Source organism: Alosa pseudoharengus, unplaced genomic scaffold (assembly GCF_046254945.1).
Source record: "Alosa pseudoharengus isolate Yale_2024_CS ecotype anadromous, Long Island Sound unplaced genomic scaffold, YU_APseudo_1.1 YU_APseudo_1.1_scf_8, whole genome shotgun sequence".
NCBI classification, from domain to species: Eukaryota; Metazoa; Chordata; class Actinopteri; order Clupeiformes; family Clupeidae; genus Alosa; species Alosa pseudoharengus.
The window spans coordinates 8126704-8146492 of NW_027468870.1; the positions used below are offsets into that span (position 1 = coordinate 8126704).

Consider the following 19789-nt stretch of genomic DNA (forward strand, 5'->3'; position numbering starts at 1 on the left):
TATGAATCATCTCGGCCCATAAATCCCAGCAGTGGCCCACTTGGCCAGCGACAGACGCAATTACACGTCTGCACTGTGAGGCAGCGCAGGACGGCACAGCCGCAGTCAGGCGCGGCTCAGCCACCGGTCATTCATCTCCACCCGATGAACACAAAACGAACACAGTGCCACCTCGCCAGCTCGGGGAGAGGGTGTTTTTGATTTATCTGTTCGTCCTTGTTCTAATTCCTTTAATTCATCATGATTTCCCCCCCGACAGGGTAAATGAGTGAGGAAAAGAAGAGTTTTGGAGGAGTGATGAGTGTATGTGACTGTGTGTGTTCTGGAAGACTGATATGTGTGTGTGTGTTCTGGAAGACTGATATGTGTGTGTGTGTGTGTTCTGGCAGAGTGGTGTGTGTGTGTGTGAGTGTGTGTGTGTGTGTGTGTGTGTGTTCTGATATAGTGATGTGTGTGTGTGTGTTGTCTACCTGCAGACTGTGCAGGCTGTAATGAGGAGATCAAGCAGGGCCAGTCTCTCCTGGCTCTGGAGAAACAGTGGCACGTCAGCTGCTTCAAGTGTCAGACCTGTGGCACTGTGTTGACCGGGGAATACATCAGCAAGTAGGTCACTGCTTGTCCTTTTTTATTCTTATATTAATGCATCACCTGTACTTATACTCTGCATGAAATGCTCTGTGTTTGAAAAGAGCTAATAAATAAACTCTAATTAGCTCACTGCGTACCTGCCAGCCTGTTATCTGGATCTAGAGCTAAACACCTCTACTCATTTTGAAGTGGTTATGATGATGGTGTGTAGATAGTGGGTAACTTGCAGTGGGGGACAGAACGTTAGGTCTTAGCCATCCTGTTCTCAAGTTGTTTCAGCTACCCCCATCAGGCCATTGCAAAACTGTGCCAACAGACAAAAACCCCTTTATTCTTTACAATATCAATCAACTATCAAAACCTGATGGTTTTTGTAACTCTGGTGTCAGAGATACTCTCCCTTTATTCCACTATAGAGGGAACACAATGTTTTAGCTAAAGAGAGAGCTGCAATGATTTCCTTTTCTTTTCTTTCTGTTCATTCCCTATCAGGGATGGGATTCCGTACTGTGAGTCAGATTACCACACCCAGTTTGGAATAAAGTGTGAGACTTGCCATAGGTACATCAGTGGGAGAGTTCTTGAGGTGAGTGTTCCTCTCTCTGCGTGTGTTTGTGTGTGTGTGTGTGTGTGTGTGTGTATGTGTGTGTGTGTTTAGCCTAGCCTTGGCATGCATGCCACTGCAGAAAAATATCTGTTAATTACTATATTGCACTGTACTGAATACTTTATCTGTGATGAACTGTATTGTACTGTAATGTAATGTAAATATCCCACCAGGTGCTAACATGAACAATACTGGCCCTTTACCTGCTGAATGTTTCCCTCTTTGTTGTTCTCCATTCTTGTTCACCCTGCATGTCTGAATCTGTAGTTTGCTTTTGCGTTTTCTGCTCCAGGCTATTGAAATACACATTCAGTCCTGCTGACCTGTCAGTGTCTTTTTTCCCAGAGTTTTGGCAGCTGTGTCTCTATGTGGGAAGATTGTGTGAATGTATTTTTGGACAGTTGTATTCCTTTTCCTGTTGTTCTATCCCGACTATCATACTTGTGTTGCATTACTGTGTCAGCATCCATTACGACTTTAGATTTCTGCTTTTCACACAGAATCACCACTGAATGGCTCTTACTTTCCTTTTCTTTGTCTTGAGACAACACGTTTCTGACACATTCATGCTTGACTGTGTGTGTGTGAGTGTGTGTGGGTGTATATGTGTGTGTGTGTGCGTGCATGTGTGTGAGTGTGTGTGTGTGTGTGTGTGTGTGCGTGCATGTGTGTGAGTGTGTGTGTGTGTGTGTGTGTGTGTGTGTGTGTGTGTGTGTGTGTGTGTGTGTGTGTGTGTGTGTGTGTGTGTGTGCGTGTGTGTGTGTGTGTATGTGTGTGTGTGTGTGTGTGTGGTGTGTGCTTATGTGTAAGTGTGTGTGTGTACAGAAAATGCAGAGAAGCATATTTGTCCATGCACAATATCACTGTAGTATCCCATGAGTCTCTGCGTCTTTGCTGCAGTAGAAGTTGCTCATTTCCGATGCAGATGTATGTGTTGAGGGTCACGTCTGGCATGTTTAACATTCATCTGGACACATGTTAAGGGAGTGCTTACTTGCACTTTACAGGCTTGCAGATAGAGCATACAAAACATCCATTGCTCTGACCTAAAAGACAAATGGCACAATCCATGGGGTTAATCCTACCTCCATGTGAGAGACGGCCCAGCATAACACAAGACCCTGTTGAGATTATTGTTGTTTGAAATAAAGCTTGAGTTACCTGTCAAGTGACACACCTGGCAGGATGCCTATTTGTCTATTCTCATGGTGGGCTGGTGGGTACTCGTTGATGTCTCCCAGAGCGGTGCATGCAATCCTGTGCATATGATTAGCGTCGGGGCTTTTCTTTTTTCATCAATCTGGGATTGTGCTGAGCGCAGACAGGACATGACGCACATTTAGACCGTATGCCTTGGAGCCTCTAAGAATAGTGACCTTTTTCCTTAATGTGCTGTCATCATCAGTAAATGTGAGAGTCCTTCGACAGCTCCTGTGCCACAGTGTGGGGGGGTTCGGTGTCTGAGCAGAGAGGAAGGATGTGCTTTGAATGGTCAAAGAAAAGACTGAGGCACAAAGCTCAGGAACACACTAGGCACAATTTTGTCTGATACAACATGGTTATGGTAATGGTTATTGTTATTAGTATGGTATTTGGCAGATGCTTTTATTTAAACATAAAATTCCATTACAATATGAATATATATGAATATACTATATGCATAATTTTATATTATAATATAATATGGTTACATCTTCACCTACTATAAGTACCTAGATTCATTTGCCTAGGCTGATGTTCTCTCTTAGGCAGTGGCAAACATAGCCGTGCTGTTTAGATTGACTCTGTGTTCACTGTTCACGGGTACGCTAGTTGTGTTTGTGATGCAGTAACTCTCCTCCTGGACACCTCTCTCCCCAGGGAGGTCTTTGAGATTTTGGCGGCTGTTTGAGTGTGAAAATGGTGTTTCTTGAAAAGCGCAGCAGGTGTGCCTGGTGAATCGCTGCAATTGACGAAATTACAGGCTGATTGTGTAATTGCTCTGGAGGAGAGGAGTCAGAGCCGCACCGTTAGAGACGGGTTGTAGCTCAGCATACGTACCCTTTTTTAGCTTCTCTCTCTGCATCTGGTGAATTCTGTGTCCCTATCATACAAAATTCTTTTTCACATTTCAGTACTTTTCAGCACTACAGTTTATCACAGGATTCCTTATATACTCTTATTCAATTTCTTCTTTCTCTCTCCCTCTCTCTCTCTCTCTCTATCCCTCTCTCTCTTCCTGTTGTAGGCAGGAGGGAAGCACTACCACCCCACCTGTGCCCGCTGTGCCAGATGCCATATGATGTTTGCTGAGGGGGAGGAGATGTATCTGACAGGTTGGTCGGCCCTCGTCTCTGTTCTAGTTCTATGCTGACTCGAGCAGCAGCGCTTTCGCAAGCTCCTCAGGTCTCACCGAGCAGCACGCTGTGCTGCTAACAGCCCCAAATGTGCGCCGTAATGAACGCCACTGCTTTTCTAATGTGTTATTTATATAATATTCCACAAACACACACACACACACCCCTAATGTGTAAAAAAAACTGCTTCTTGGAGCTCAACGTTTTTTTTTTTTTTAACACTGTGAGTTTGTGTACACTGTGAGCGGTTGGAAGTATCTTTGAAATATTAAAGTGATCATTTTAAAGCGGCACCACTTTGAAGCGCTGCCGTAGTTTGAGCAGCCTCTCTTGTTCACTCTTGATGTAAGTTTTATAGTCCATAATTTAGCAGAGTGGTTGAGGCAGGGCTCCCCAGGTGGCTGGGTGGCTCAGCACAGCTCAGTCAGCTCAGCTCAAAGCTGTGGGCTCTGAGGAGGGACGACGGCAGTGACTCAGACTCTGTCGCTCACTTGCTCCTCCCTCCAGTCACTGTCTGCTTCAGGAGATCTGCTCATCATGTCTGTGAACCGTGCAAACATTTTGGTCAAATGGATCACATGCAGTGTTTGGGGAATGATGTTTTATTGCTGTCTATTAAATGCATGATTTTTGGAAACATACAGTAACCACTATGCTAAAATTGTGCCCCCTGATATTGCCTCCTCTCTCTCTCTCTCTCTCTCTCTCTCTCTCTCTCTCTCTCTCTCTCTCTCTCTCCTCTCATTTCTCCCTCTGCCTAAAACATTATACCTATTGATCTTGAAAGTGAGATGAGGTCTGTACCACTCATGAATGATAGGATTAATATTAGTCATATTTTATACTGTGGACATGAAGACCAAATTGATTTGAATAGACGCCAGAGGCAGTAAATTGCCCTACGCTGCGGCACCAGCAGTAGGGACCGATGCCAGGTCAGGAAGTAGATGTAATTTCTCATTAGCATCATGATGCGCCGCAGAGGCCGCTATATGATAGCGCTGAATGCCTTGCAACACCAACAACATGCAAGGGCGAGGGAATCACATAAAGAGCAGCCTATGGTCACAGAGGTGTGTGTTTATGGTACATGGTGCATGGTGTGTTTGATGTTGTGTAGGAGGGCTGGTGTGTGTGTGCCTGTTTGTGTGTGTGTGTGTGTGTGTGTGTGTGTGTGTGTGTGTGAGCTAGAAAGAGAGGAAGAAAAACAGAGAGATAGAGAGAAAGAGAGTTACAACCTCAGCCCTCGAGCTCCTGAGCTGTAATATATGTGGGCCTGTGTGGATGAGTTGATATGTGGGTGTTGTTTAGAAGTGCTGATGTCCCGGCTCGTTCTTTTGATCAAGTGAGATGCCGCTGATGAATCCTGAGAAGGGTGGAGCAGCTCAGGGAGAAAAGTGCACACGTTCTAAGCAAGCCAAGCATTTCAGCTGCACAGCCCCTATTCTCGCCGAGTCTTTGGGGTGCAGCCCCAGCCATCAGAGGGGCAGTGAACTGTGTTGGACTTGAGTGGTCGGCGTTGTGGCTCATCTCCTTCCTCTGTGTTGTACTGTTGGACAGGTTCAGAGGTCTGGCATCCCACGTGTAAACAGTCGGCACGGATGGAGAAGAAACTCAGAGTAAGTCACCGAGCACTCGCACCGTCTATTTCGCTTTGGCCTTGCAACACACATAAAGAACACACACATACTCACACTGACACACACACACACACACACACACACACACACACACACACACACGCACACACACACACGCACACAAACACGATTTCAGAAGACGTTTGGGAAATGTTTGTTATAGTCATAGCCACTGAACAACACAGTATTATCTGTCAGTGGTCCAAGAGCTCTGACTAGAAAATAACAGATATCTTGGTCCTGTAACATCCAATGAATCAGCATAAGGAGGAATCAAACCAGTGAGCATAATCACTGGCCTGTCATTCAGGTGTCTTGGGAAATCATTAGGGAGAAGTTGTAGGTATTTTTGAGTGTTGCGTTTAGCATGGTTAAATTAAACACTGAATCCGGCATTGTCTCTTAGTCCCTATGAAAGAATATTCACTTAAAATGTTTAAAGTCATGGTTTACACAAATGCAAAGAAACAAAGAGATGGATGCTTGTGTGTGTGTGTGTGTGTGTGTGTGTGTGTGTGTGTGTGTGTGTGTGTGTGTGTGTGTGTGTGTGTGTGTGTGTGTGTGTGTGTGTGTGTGTGTGTGTGCATACTTTTGTTCTAACAGCTAAGACGTACCTCTGAGGCCTCTATCTCTCCTCCTGGATCCAGCATTGGCTCTCCAAGCCGCGTAATCTGTGTAAGTAGCATTTAAGTAGCAGCTGTGCTCTTGTTTATATTTTGTTGATGGTTTGTTGACAATCACATGTGACACATTGGGTGTATGGGCAACATAATTATATGTGTCTGTGTGTGTATGTGTTCTTTATAGGTGTTTTTGTTTTGTGGGTCCTATGTATCTTTACAAAAAAGTGGTTTCAAGGAGATGAATCAACTGTTTCTTACAGAAGACTTTGATCTCCATTCAAACACACATAGCTCTCTGTCTCAAAAGCATCATTAGACGATTCATGCCACGTTGAAACCGCTTGAGTGGTTATGGTGCATGTCTTTCTGTCTGTCTGGTATTTTACCGTATTTGTGATGTGGTTAAAGCAAACATCCGTCTCCTGTTCCAGTCTCCTGCCTGTCAGTGATGTATGTCCTCCATATGATATACATACGTATGATAACTGCGCGGGGTGGACATTATTTATGGGCTCTTCATGGGGAACTGTTGTTTCCATTACTGCCATGATTCATGTGAGATGATGAAGAGGAGGGGTACATGATTCATGTGAGATGATGAAGAGGAGGGGTACATGGGGTCCTGGGGCTGAGACAAGTCACTGCTTTCTGTGTGCTCTTCTCTGTGTCTAACCATGCCATGTCCCTCTGCTGTGTGTGTTGTGTGGATGTGTGTGGAGTGTGTGTGTGTTTGTGTGTGTGTTTGTGTGTGTGTGTGTGTGTGTGTTGTGTGGATGTGTGTGGAGTGTGTGTGTGTGTGTGTGTGTTTGTGTGTGTGTGTGTGTGGGGGGGGGGGTTGTGTGGGTGTGTGGGTTTGTGTGTGTGTGTGTTTTTGTTTGTGTGTTTGTGTGTGTGTTCGAGCGTGTTTTTGTGTGGAATTTATAAATGTATTGTATATCGGGTGCCTCATTTGGACCTCTCAGTGCTTCTGTGTGTGATGTCTGTCCTCTTCGGTCCAAAGTCCAAAACCTGTGGCCAACTCTTGACCTCAGCTCCACTGTCTCTCTCCCTCTCTATCTCTCTCTTTCTCTCTCTTTCTCTCTCCCCCTCTCTATCTCTCTCTTTCTCTCTCCCCCTCTCTATCTCTCTCTTTCTCTCTCCCCCTCTCTCTCTGTCTCTTCTGCTTTCTGTCTTGTCCTGTCTCTGTGTCTTCTCTCCTCAGGCCAAAGTGGAAAACGAGATCCTAAATTATAAAGATCTGGCTGCGCTGCCTAAGATTAAGGCTATTTATGACGTGCAGCAGCCCGATCTCATTCCCTATGAGTCCTATCACACATACTGCTCTGATGACAGACTAGAGCGCTACAGCTATGGGGAGGTACTGAGATGCTGGTGTTACACTTAACCCCCACGCACGTGTGTATGTGTGTGTGTGTTTTACACTTGGGCTACACCGAGTCCGCAACTAAAACACTCCATTCGCCTCGGCCCTAGGGTAATAATAGTTTTAGAAGACTGGCCTAATTTTTTCGAACATACACGCCCCCATACACGCCTGGTGTAGCCAGTTCCATTGATTATAGTTGAAGCTAATTGTTGCAGCAGACGCTCTGTGAACGGAACGCTTCAGTTACGTGCCCGGTGAAGCCTCCCTGTAAGAGTGTGCATGTGTGAGAGAGTGTGCGAGGGCTAGTGGTCCCTTATCCCAGACCCCCCCCCCACACACACCTCTTGCCTGGCTGCTCCCTCTGTTTCTCACTGGTCTGCCCCCTCTCAGTGCTACAGAATCCATATGTGCATCCCTGCACTCGCTTTCTTTAACTCAATTTTCTTCCTCGTCGCCAGAGGGATGAATGAAATATTACATTCATAAGGCAGGTGCCACTATCGATTCTGTGAATCCTTTTAATCCCTCTCTAATTTAAACAAAATTATGTAGCATTGTAAAGGTTAACAAGCATAATAAAGTCAGTTCTTTAGCTAAATGCTCAGGAGTGCTTAAATTAAATGTAATAATTGTTTCGTCCCACAGTAGACATAATTGTATTGTGGAATGAAGTGTCATAGAGCCAATGACTGGGCCTGTTTTCCTCTTCTCTTTGGCATAGATTGTACTAATCCTTTGTAATTAGCATGCATTGCTCAGGATTGGATTTGGGACCATAGGGTGGATATTCACTCCTCTCTTTCTGTATGTTTCTCCTTTTGTTCTGGCCTTCCGATCATCAGTCCCTGGGGACTCTTTCTCCTTATTCTCAGGTAATTCTCTTGAGCCTCTGGTGGTGTGTGACCATAAACAATAGATGGCATGAGCTGGAGAATAAGCCCAGATCAGAGCCATGTATCAAGTTCAAGTATCAAGTTCAAGTATCAACAACCTTTTCCAAAGACCAAGTGTTTTGGCACTGTCCAACATTTAGTTGAAATTGCAGATTTGTTTTTGAGAATATGTGTTTGTAGTCTAGAATTAGTATAAATGCTCTGATGCCTTGAAGATTGCATGAAGACTGCATGAGTTTAGCTTTGTAGATTATATTAATTTGTATGTTATCGTATGTGCATATATAATAGCAAAGTCTTGACTAACTGATAGGCCGTGAGTGTAAATTGAGATAAACGCTGTGTGCTGACTGCTCCGTGACAGGACATCTATGACAGCATGGACATCCGGCACCGGCGCTCCTCCAGTCCCGGCTACATCGACTCGCCCACCTACAGCCGGCAGGGCATGTCTCCCACAGCGCCTCGCTCGCCCCAGCTCTGCTACCGCTCGGGTGAGTCAGTGACGACGGTCGCGTGCCTCCGACACACCAGGAGGACGTGCACTCACGCGGCTGACGACAGCTCTGACATTTGGGTGTTTTGATTAATGTGGCAGACGAGGTGATATTGATCTTTTATGAATACTCCTTTGGTTGTGTTTTTATATCTTTTCATGTAGTCTAATCTTTTGCTATGTAGTTGAATTTATCTTAATCTTTTGGGAATTTTTTTTTATTTTATTTTTTTTAAAGATTCTGCCTGCACACAAACCACTCATGCACTCACTCCCCAACTCTCTGCAGAAAGACCACTCAGCCTTAACCGCACAGCGTTGTCAGAGCTGTCTAACTGAAAGACAGGCCGATCTCAGGCCCTCATTCACCAACGATCAGAGACGGACAAAACTTGACACAGGCCGAGCGCTCTGGCAGCATGTGTGGTGATGATAATGACCTGTCTGGCCAACAACTCAAGCCTCGGCCTCAGACTCCACGGCTGTCAGAGCGCTGGTCCACTGCAGAGGGTTGGCCTTCTCCTTCATTCACTCACATACATACCATCTCTCCCTAGCACAGAAGAGCAGTGTCTAATGTGTGGGTCACTAACCATCCCATTTTAGCCTCTGCTCTTGATCTAGTTGCACCAGAATGAGATGCACATGAGCTCATGCTTTTCTTGAATCATGCACAGTCTTATTAACTTCATGTAGTTCTTCTGCTAATATTATTGTGGGTTGCTAACGCTAGCACTATTGGTAAGGCGATTACCATTAAGCTCTTAAAGAGCTACAAACCTCAAATTGAAATTCAAAGTTCAAATAGCTAAAACAGCAGCACATTTACAGTATCATGAACTTGAACCTGCAGATGTGCTTGTTGTTGTTTTGGTGTGTTCTAGTAAGGCATGGAATGCGTCTCTGTGCTAAGCACTACATACACTCCTCCTGATTGGCTGCTATGCACTGCAAGGCCTGAGCTTTGGGCAGTGGGTGGGCAGGGGAGGTGGGGTTCCCAGGGGCGGGTCCAGCTCACGCTCTCTCATTGGTCTTGGGCTGACTGCAGGCACTGAGAGTGGCAGGAGCTCTCCCTATTACAGTCAGCTTGATGCCAGATCGAGCACGCCCACCACGAACCCAGCACCCAAGCATTTTCACGTGCCAGGTAGGCTTCTGGTTTTTTCCTTCACCCCTTCCATTGCATCCACCCCTCCTAGTGCACTAACCTCGCCCTCACTGGTCTCTCGGTCCTGTGGGCTGCACAGAAAGTGGGCCTTGATTCCCCGCACTTTCTGTCCATAGTTTGCCATTTCAACCACTGTCCTCCCATTTTCCTTCCCCATAGCTTTTTTTTTTTTCAACTTTTCAGTCCACTGATTGTTTTCACTTTTTTAATTTATTTTTGAAGTGGTCTGTTTGTCACGTTTGAATCGAGTATGCGTGTGTATAATGACTTTACAGTTAATCGTGTGATTTGAGTGTGTGAACATGACATGTTACATCGCTGTCCTCATTGATTGTGTTAGGTGCATCATTTGAAATACACTGACGGGATGGTAAATATGCACTAGTCAACAACTGTGTGTGAAGTTCAGATAACCACAGGCAACATAAAAGAGAGTTAAAGTTAAGTTAAAGAGTCCACATCCACCCTGTGCTAAGACACCTATGTGGAATAAGATTCACCATACACACACACGGGACCATCTTCAGATGTATATATTTGTGGTTCTCCAGTCTTTGTGAATAAATGTGCTTTGTTTTCCAACCCGTTTGTTGGTTGCCTACTCTGTGCCTGGGGCTGGTTCAAGTCAGCAGAACATCTATGTCGATGTCCCCCGGCGCAGGTGGGTCCGTTTGCTCCAGCCTTTGATCTGTAATGTTAGCCTTCCGCTTGTTCTCTTATCCTCTGCACCCCCCCCCCCCCCCCCCCCCCACACACACACACACACACACACACACACACACACACACATCACGTCAAAGCGCCAAGGCATTAAATAAAAAACCTACCTTGGCTCTTCTCAGTTTGAGTAAGAAGGATTTCAGTACCTCGGTACAGTGGTTAATGTGAGAATGTAAGCATGTGGCTTGTTTAATGATTTATATCAGTGATGGTAGACGATACATTTACTTGAGTTCATATTGAGTTAGAGAATGAAGGGGTGAGTGGATGGGATCATCTCCAAGCCGAGAGGTATTTAACCCAGTTTACCTGAACTGCACTCCCCCAGCCACTGCCTCTTTCCCTGGTGTCCTTCTTCCCTGTCTCATGTCCTCTGTGTCTCTGTGTCTGTCTTCAGCTACAGCGGAGACCAACATCTACAGGAAACCTCCCATCTATAAGAGACATGGTATATGTGTTTGAGTACCTCTCTCCAAATAACCCAGGGAGTTAATAACGCCTGGTGTGTTTGGAGATAGACGAGTCTGCCGTGCTTTAACAGTCACTTGAGTGCTCTATCTCCACTAAACCCCCAGCTGAATTTCCTAAAGGCATTTTCAGCACAGGAAGAGCACATATGAAGTACATATGGCATTATGAGCTATACATTAAACACATACAGTATGTGCATGTACTGTATCTTTCAATAGCATGAGGAATGACACTATTTTCTTTCTTTTTTCTTTTGCTCGTCATGCAATGGTGTAGTTTGTTTTGGCTATTGCATGATTTCTTCTGTGTTTTTACTGAGGAGCAGTAATCACCTATTGGTGTATCCTATTAGGAATGTAAATTAATGGAAATAACTACCGGTATAGCATTCCCATTATTATCCAGATATTTCATATGATGTGTAAAGTCATATAAATATATCCCAAAAGAGTCTTATTTTATGTCAAAACATGTTATTTTTCACATTTATTTGGAATTGTCCTTTAATTCAGCTGGAGTGATGGAGAGTGCATGCATGCCTTTTTGTACTGAATAGCTTACATGCTAATATGTAAATGTGATTGTACATCACATGCAGCGCTGTATCCATATTTGTGAGGGACAAGCACATAGAGTAGCCTAATGTTGGAAGTCATGTTGGGCATTCTTGAAATAGTCAGACACAAATACAAAGTGAATGTATGATAGGGAAATGATCTTCCAAACAGTGTAAGTGTATATTTTGGGGTATTTGGGTATCCAATGTACATGAGAACACGATGGTGAATAATAGATGATTTTGAGGTGTACCGAGTGTGTTTTTCCATTACAGTGACCTGTGTGTGTTTTTGTGTGGTGTCCTGTGTGGTTTGTTGTGAACTGGTGTGTTGTGTGCATCACAGACCTGTGGTCTTGGGCATTCAAAGACATACATATGCTGCTAACTCACAGTCAATCCTTTTGCACACTGGATACTTATCAAAACTTTAGTTACAGGATAAAATGATCAATCCTCTCTAAAATCAAGCAAATGTAATAAATGTGTTAAATTTAAAAAAAATATGCATGACCTGATTGAATCATGTCCATTTGAATGCATTAAATAGACAACATTGCTTGGTCAGACTGTAGGATAATTAACTACTCTCTGTCCACGCCCTACTGACTACTGGCCTGTAGTGCATTTGGAAGCCGTGAGAGAAACTCTGTGCTGGCCGTGTGGAGGAACCGTGCTGTGCCGTATTTTAGTCAAATTGTTTATTATTAGTTTATTGGTATAATTGATTGTGTTGGTCTTGGAGTCACATATGATATGGAGGTAATGTGATGCATTAATGATAGCCTCCATATGGCCATATGGCAGACTTGTGCTTCCTCAGAGTCCGCTGAGGGTGAACCTTTGAGTGCTCCTACTTTCATTTTCACTTACTGTTCCTTTTTACCTCCTTCTTTTCCCCATTCCCCTTGTCTCCTTCATCCCGCTGTCCTGCCCTTGCTGCCCTGTCATCTGTAAGTATCTCTCTCCTCTCTCTCCATTCAGCCAAATCTTCACTTCAGTAGCAAAGGGCTATCGGGAGATCTGTCTAGAATGAACCGCTAAGACTAAGCTAACAGGATGATCCTGATCTCAATCTGTTCTCATACTCTGGTGTTTTTGCAGCCGCCTCGCTAATGTTTAGTGAAAGTAATATGCTGCACTACAGCCCTGTGCAGTGTGCACCTAAAATGAGGTTTACGATAGGATATCTTTGCTGCAAAAGAAGAAGAATCGGTGAAAACGTTTGGCTTATTCTTCCTCATTTTCCCGTGTCAGACACGGCCCTACATCCATCCCCTTTTCTCTGTCTTCTCTCTCCATCTCTGGTTCCCTCGCTTCTCTCTGCTCTGGTGCATAACCTCATTAACCTGAGTGATGCTCTGTGTCACTCCCTTCCCTCCGTCATGGCCGTCCAGCACAGCGGCCCCTTACCGCTCCCGTCACTCACTGTCCTCGCTAAGCCTCCCCACAAAAGCCACCGCGACAAAGGCGCCTCCATTTTTACTCACCTCTTCTCACCATCAGGAGCGATCGCTTCACACGTCATCACCCACACTGTGTTTATGTAGGCAGTGTGTGCACAAAGTGTACGGTGTTCACAGAGGCCTTAGGATGCTTCAGACTACTGACTCTGATTGGCCATTTAGTTATTTGTTTATCTATGCATTTGTTTGTTCATTTTCATTTTGCATTTATATTGTTTTTACAATACCACAAAATAGTTACAAGTGCTGATATGGCATGAAACCAAAGCCTACTACTGTGTCTGATTGCCGATGATGTTGTTCACACAGATGACTGTCACCACGAAGCCACAAAAAGTAAAACCAGTGAGGATATCCTCCACTCCTCTCAGCTGTCCTCGTCCTACTCGCCAGACCACTGCCAACCCTCCGAGTCTGACTACTACCACTATTCCAGCTCCCCTAAAGGTACGACCTTACACAATATAGACTTTACACATTACAGACCTTGCATCACAGACTTTACACAATAGAAACTACACATTACATGTTTTACACATTACAGACCTACACATTGCAGACTTTACACATTATAGACTTCACTTTTCACTCAGGGATTGTTTAGATGTCGGGGTCCCGAGATCCCGAGGTTTTGCAGACCCTTCAGGGTATGTCATCATACTTCAAAGGGAGTTTCAACATTATTACGAATAGGTTTAGACCACTAGGACATTATTTGAAAGGGTTTACTTAGGACAAAACATTTTCTTTGAGGGGGAGGGGAGGTGCTGTCAAGGGTCAAAACAGATTGGGAGGCTCCTGGCTTTTCTTGTTCGATGCACTCATTTAGGTTGAGAACTCTTTCCCAGTTCTTGGTGTTGCGGGCTGTTTTACCTGTTTAATTGCCGTGCACAAATCCGCTTGTCTGTTCCTAATCCCTCTGACCCCCCCCTTCCTTCCCTCCCGCAGCCCCTCGAGCGCGGAGGTTCTCCTCAGGTGGCGAGGAGGATGGGTGGAGCCAGAGCCTGAACAGAGTGAGAGGATTTCAGCCCCACTTCACTTCTCAGATAATGAATTAGTTACCAATTACCCAAAAGTGCTGGAGCACTGCTAAGAGTAGTCATGGTTACTGACATAATACCCATAATATATGAATGGCACAGACTAGTTGAAAGAGAAAAAGAATGAGCTCCAAAAGAATTTACTTCCCAAATGTTGAAATGTAATAAATACCATTGGTTCTCATATATTTCTATATAATAATCTATATGTCTTTTCAACGCCACCGATTCTTGCAGTAACATGAACAATCTGCTGCTTTTTCTCTGCAATCACGGTCTTTCCTCCTAGATCCAAGGCGGTATTGGTCGGATGATTCTAAAAGAGGAGATGAAAGCCCGATCAGGCTCGTATGATAATGACCCCTGGGGAAGCGCACGCAACTCCCGCAGTGGCAGCAAAGAGGCCCTGCACAACATTGGCTACAGCAACACTGTCAATGGATGTGAGTGCCTCGCCTTACCCTCTCAAAACCAAAACGATATCTAACTCTGTAGGAATGGTGTCTGTGGTCATTTCAATTCTGTCAGTATTACTGCAGTTTGAAAAATGTGGCACTGCACTGCATATGATGTGAGGACTGAAATAGGCAGGGCCCTAATTTCAAAGCAATAACGTGTCATCTTTATGTTAGCTAGTGATCCCACCTGAAAATTTGTTTGGCTACATCTGTGTCAGCACATTACCCCCACATTAGCCAACTGACCCATTAAGATGACTCATCATATTATATTGTATCTTCATTCTGGATCAGTAAAGATAGAGCTGTGTATTTGTTGTCCATCAGGCTAAAGTACTTACTGTAGAATCTGAACAGAAGGACGGAGCGAATACCACCTATTCATATCTATTGTTCTGTATTATTTATTACTTACTGGTATGTTGCCAGATACAGTATGTGTGTTACGTAATCGCAGCAGAGATCCCGTCGGCATACGCACACAGACACCAGTCAACGACCGAAGGCGTGCTGTTCCTTAAATGCCTACCCACGGCTCGCCATATTGTGCTGGATTGAATGTGGCCAGCTTTGCGGCTGGCTGTAGTCATCGTTAGCTTCAGGACACTGTGGGGATTGATGTTCCCTTGTCTCATCGCCACAGGAGGCGGACGCCGTAGTACAAATTGACAGGGAGAGACAGTGTTGAATAATGAAAGTGTTTGTCTTTCCTGCTGTGAATGGATTAGTGGGGGGAAACTCAGGCGCAGGGCCTGACTGTGCAGGACAGGGGACAGACGCGGAGGCAATCCTCCCAGAACCCTAACCAACAACACCAAAGGGTGCATACAACATGCTGGCACACACACACACACACACACACACACACACACACACACACACACACACACACACACACACATTCACACACACCTTGTTAGTATTAAAATGAATTCAATTGATGACATTTAACTAATCAATATAATGTTTGGTATGCTTGATATACATGCCATTACCTAATAAACAGAGAGGCCATAGATAACCTTTTCACACTCAATCCTGTACATGCATAAAAATGTATGAAAACATTGACATACATTCATATGCACTCTCTCTCTCTCTCTCTCTCACACACACACACACACACACACACACACACACACACACACACACACACATCCACATATAGCCACATGTAAACCCCCCTAACCTTCCTTCATGATTAAACTCCTTGTGAAGCAAGTGGAGGAGAAATATTCAATCTGACTCACTGACCTCAAGGTATCACCATCATTTATCACCTTCTCTTTCAATCTGTAAAGTTTGACCACACAAATGTGTGTTTTGCTTTTAGCACTCATGTTATGCCAGATCAAACTGCATGAATATATTGCGCATGCTTGTGGCAAGACAGGACGAGATGGAATTTGACACTGAAAAAGGTTCCAGTCTGGAGAGTGAGGGAGGATGGGGGTGTAGCAGGAGCGATCCAGGGGCACCGTTTGGGTCTCTCTCTGCCTGTGCGCACGTCCCCTGCGCCACTCGCACACTCGCTCCAGCTGTCCCTCTCCACCAGGCCCTGTGCTGTCCCTGTCCTGCTCCAGTCATGAATTATGAAAGCTGCCTTGTTTTAGGGACTCCGACGTCATGTAGTCCTCCTGAGAACTCCGCAGAACACTTGCTGAAGCAGTAGATGCAAAGGAGTGGTTGAAATATGCCATGACGCAACTTTTGTTTTATTTTCATCACAACTTACATGTGCAATGAGTTACGGTAATGTAAATTGTTCCTCAGAAAGGACTGTGTTGAGTATCCGACAGGGCGTGAATTATCACCATTTCACCTTCCAGATATGTGGAAAATGCAAACCGGCACATCACCACAAACACCAAGGAAATAAGGAGAGGGAAGCAGTACAGCTGAGATCAGAGACTGAGGTGGAGGAAGAAGAAGGAAAAAACATTCAAACCTGCTTTCTAAATAATGGTTACCAATAATAGCTCTTGACAAGAAAGGCCTTAGTATTTATTAGATCATTTTGATCTTTGACGGATGGTGGAAGTTGCGCCACATACCCATCCAGATGAAATGTGTTAGAGCTAATTGCATCCAGTTGTGCATGTGCGTAATCCAGTAGCACGGTTTTCAGAAGGATGCTTGAGCAAACAGTTTAGGTGAATTCTCTGGAGCCCAGCTGTTTCTGTGACAGGCCGTGCTTAATCATGCTCACGACCTTGGCTTGACTAACAAGGAGGCATGTCTCTGCCCCTCTGAAGCAACGCTCATTATCAGGCCTGGAGAGCAAGATGAAAGAAAGCGACAGGCCTCAGGTTGCCTCAAGTGCCCTCTGGCTAAGTTATATTGGCCTCCTCTCCGCCATCTTTTTGCCTGCTGTTTTTTTTTCTTCTCTTCTCTCCTGTCAACTGTCCCTCTCCTTTTGTTCTGCAGCGCCCCGGTCACACTACAGTGCAGACAGTGGTGAGTGACCCAGTGTCGTGTGTTTGCCCTGTGATCTCCATGCGTGTGTATTGTGCATGGGAGAAATCTAGGAGCTAAAAATGAACCGTTTGGCATGACCGAGGACCTGTCCTTTCTGAATCTATTCTCATCCTCTATCTGTCTGTCAGTCATTAATCATTCAGTTTGTGTCATTTGCTATCCTGTTTGTCCACCCTAATCTCTCTGCCTGAACAGGGAATATTTTGGGCCTGTCCGCTGACATGGTCATTTTAATTGTCCGTGCCGACGTTGACAAAGCGTTGTTTGTGCGTACAGGATATAAACCAGTTGCTGTGTCTCACATATTTTCTGCATGATGACCCGCAGTGTGGTGTGTGAATCTCTATTGTTCAATCATCTCCCCTTTTTTCTCTGTAAAAAACAACTGGAAATTGTGAAGGAAAATATGTTTGTATCTAGCACCCTCTGCTGGTGGTGAGTTGTATGTGCATGTGTGGTGTGTCTGCCATAACATAAATTGACATGGACAGTTGGACACTGATCATGCTTTAACCTATTCACACACACACACACACACACACACACACACACACACACACTTAATTCAAAGGAACACTACACAACAACAAAGATTATGAACTCCCAGCTTACTCATGTGATGTTTGTATGTATGTGATCTCCCTTGCAGACTCCTACATCTCCAAGTCAGCTTCTTTGCCAGGTTATGGCAGGAATGGTCTGAACAGGGTAAGTACCCTGCCGAGGGGCATAGATAGAATTAGTTGTGGAGTAGCTAGAGGCCTTCTGGGACTCTAATCTTGCTCATGGCTTGGGAAGGGGGCTGATGAAAGTCCCTTTTTGTTTGCCAAGGCCTGTACACAGTCAGACCTCCCACAGCGAGGCAGTCACGGGGGGAACTCAAGGGTTCCCTCTCTTTTGTCTTTTCTGCTAGAACCCTGCAAACCCCATCCCACCCCCCACCTCTCAAAATGTCATGAATGCGCAAACAGTCGGCGTCAAAGAGTCCTGAACTCCTTCTGCACTCTCCATGTTTATGCAATAATGATGATAAATCAAGAGACACTGTCTCCACAGAAATGGAATTATTGTCTTGCTCTCAGGATGCTGGATTCTTTTTGCTTTTGTTTTCACGCTGTTCTTTTTGCTGTTTTTTTTTCAGCCCCAGAGTGCGGATTATTACCATTACGACAGCAGTAATGCTGTAAACTGGGGATACAGAGGTGGGTAATATGTATCTTACATTATGTAGATACTTCCCATATGTACAGTAGTAGCAGCCTATATTAAAAGTAAATTGATGTGGCCTTGGTGTGGTTGCACCATTAGCTCTTAGCGCTGTGAAAATGTAAGAAATAATGTGAACAGGGAAAGAAAGACAGAGATGTAAATACAAATATCTGTTTATCTGTTTGTAATTTTGCTGAGCCGGATGTGTGCAATATATTTTTACAACACGTCTGGGGACAATCATAACAAAATTGGGTCTAAATGAAAAATGATGAGTGTTTGTGTTAAGTGGTAAAACTCTAACCCAAAGATTTATGTAGGCTGAGTGAGAAGTATTGACACAAACACAAAAGGTGATTGATGCTTTTTCTGAAATTGTGGGTGGGCTGTGGAAGTGAATAGGCCCTGTTAGCTTGGACTCTTGCTGATCTCAGTCCCTGAATTTCTGTGTTGCTCGCAGATGTGTGTTGTCACCACTAGTGATGCCAAAGTCCCATCTGGCCCTGCAAGCCTACTGCTCCTGTCCTTAATGAAACAACACATGATTCATTATTTCTCTTCTCTTTTCCTTTGCAGACTACAAGGTAAAGCCAATACCGTCTAGAGCCAAAGCCTTCAGGTGGCATCCCCATTTCTCCACCAGTCTCCGCCATTTCAGTGCTCAACTGTAATATTTATCAGTGAAGACACATATGCCTGAGGAAGTGACATTCTGTGACGTGGTGTGATGTGATGTGATGTGTGTAGATTGACATTGTGTGTATTTCGCTGAGGAAGTTTCAACCGCTGACTGTGCGCTTCATGTCAGGGGACATTTCCCATGTCAGGCCCACAGGAAGTGAGGCCCGGTTGGCTCTCCAAGATAAGAGCGGCAGTGCTGTGTGTGGGTGGGGCTCTCACTTGCCCAGGAGGTGCTGGAGGAGGATGTGGTTCTGGAGGGCCCAGGTGACTCACACAAGGGCCACTTCCTGATGGGTCAGCTGGTGCCATGGCATGCCTTTGAATGCATGACCCTTGGTAAACGCTCAATGAAAGAAAAGTCAGAGTGTCATAGTTGGTGACGTGGGTTTCGCTCTAATGAGGTTTATTCACAAACTCATCTTCCCTTTGGTATGTCCCCTTCAGTAACAGTAACATTGGGTCTCTCTCACTTCCTCCAATGTCCATATAAATCTCCCACAGCGACCATTATCATGCTGTTTTACATTCAGTTAGACTCATCCAACCTAAAGTGCATACTATATGATCACTTCATTCTAGTGTCCTTCTAGCTCACTTCCTCCAGATACATCTCCCACAGCAATTAGTCTTATGTTTTATGGATACGCTGTATCCTCCAACTGGATATGTCAATACAAGTTTCTTACAATGATAATTCCTTTGTATTATCATACTGTCTTACTGCTATTGACATAACCAAACTCATTCTATCTTAAGCATTTATGTCCAGTTCATTCCATTATCTCTCTTGCTTCCTGCAGGTATATCCATATGAATCTCTCATAGTGACCATGAGGGGGCGCAGTCAGCTACCCAGTGATGTAGACAGGACAAAATTAGAGGTGAGTTTGCACCACTGCACATATTAGGCTTAGGGATCAGGGATATAGTGGAGGCTAAACGCAAGTAAACGCAGTTTATCCACCTCTGAAATTTCATAAATAGAATTCTCTT

The 19789-nt window shown here is 44.7% G+C and overlaps 1 protein-coding gene across 1 annotated transcript in view; it reads left to right on the forward strand.

Annotated features, from left to right (window-relative positions):
• ablim3 (actin binding LIM protein family, member 3) overlaps window positions 1-19789 on the forward strand; it is a 61827-nt gene that overhangs the window by 39145 nt on the left and 2893 nt on the right. Inside the window, exons 5-22 of the mRNA XM_076274137.1 lie at window positions 477-603; window positions 1081-1174; window positions 3423-3510; window positions 5092-5150; window positions 5775-5846; window positions 6996-7151; window positions 8003-8032; window positions 8418-8547; window positions 9598-9696; window positions 10835-10885; window positions 13240-13377; window positions 13879-13943; window positions 14260-14413; window positions 16856-16885; window positions 17556-17614; window positions 18048-18108; window positions 18692-18699; window positions 19597-19677. Of these exons, the coding sequence (XP_076130252.1) occupies window positions 477-603; window positions 1081-1174; window positions 3423-3510; window positions 5092-5150; window positions 5775-5846; window positions 6996-7151; window positions 8003-8032; window positions 8418-8547; window positions 9598-9696; window positions 10835-10885; window positions 13240-13377; window positions 13879-13943; window positions 14260-14413; window positions 16856-16885; window positions 17556-17614; window positions 18048-18108; window positions 18692-18699; window positions 19597-19677 (1502 nt within the window). The remainder of the gene's footprint in view (window positions 1-476; window positions 604-1080; window positions 1175-3422; window positions 3511-5091; window positions 5151-5774; window positions 5847-6995; window positions 7152-8002; window positions 8033-8417; window positions 8548-9597; window positions 9697-10834; window positions 10886-13239; window positions 13378-13878; window positions 13944-14259; window positions 14414-16855; window positions 16886-17555; window positions 17615-18047; window positions 18109-18691; window positions 18700-19596; window positions 19678-19789) is intronic.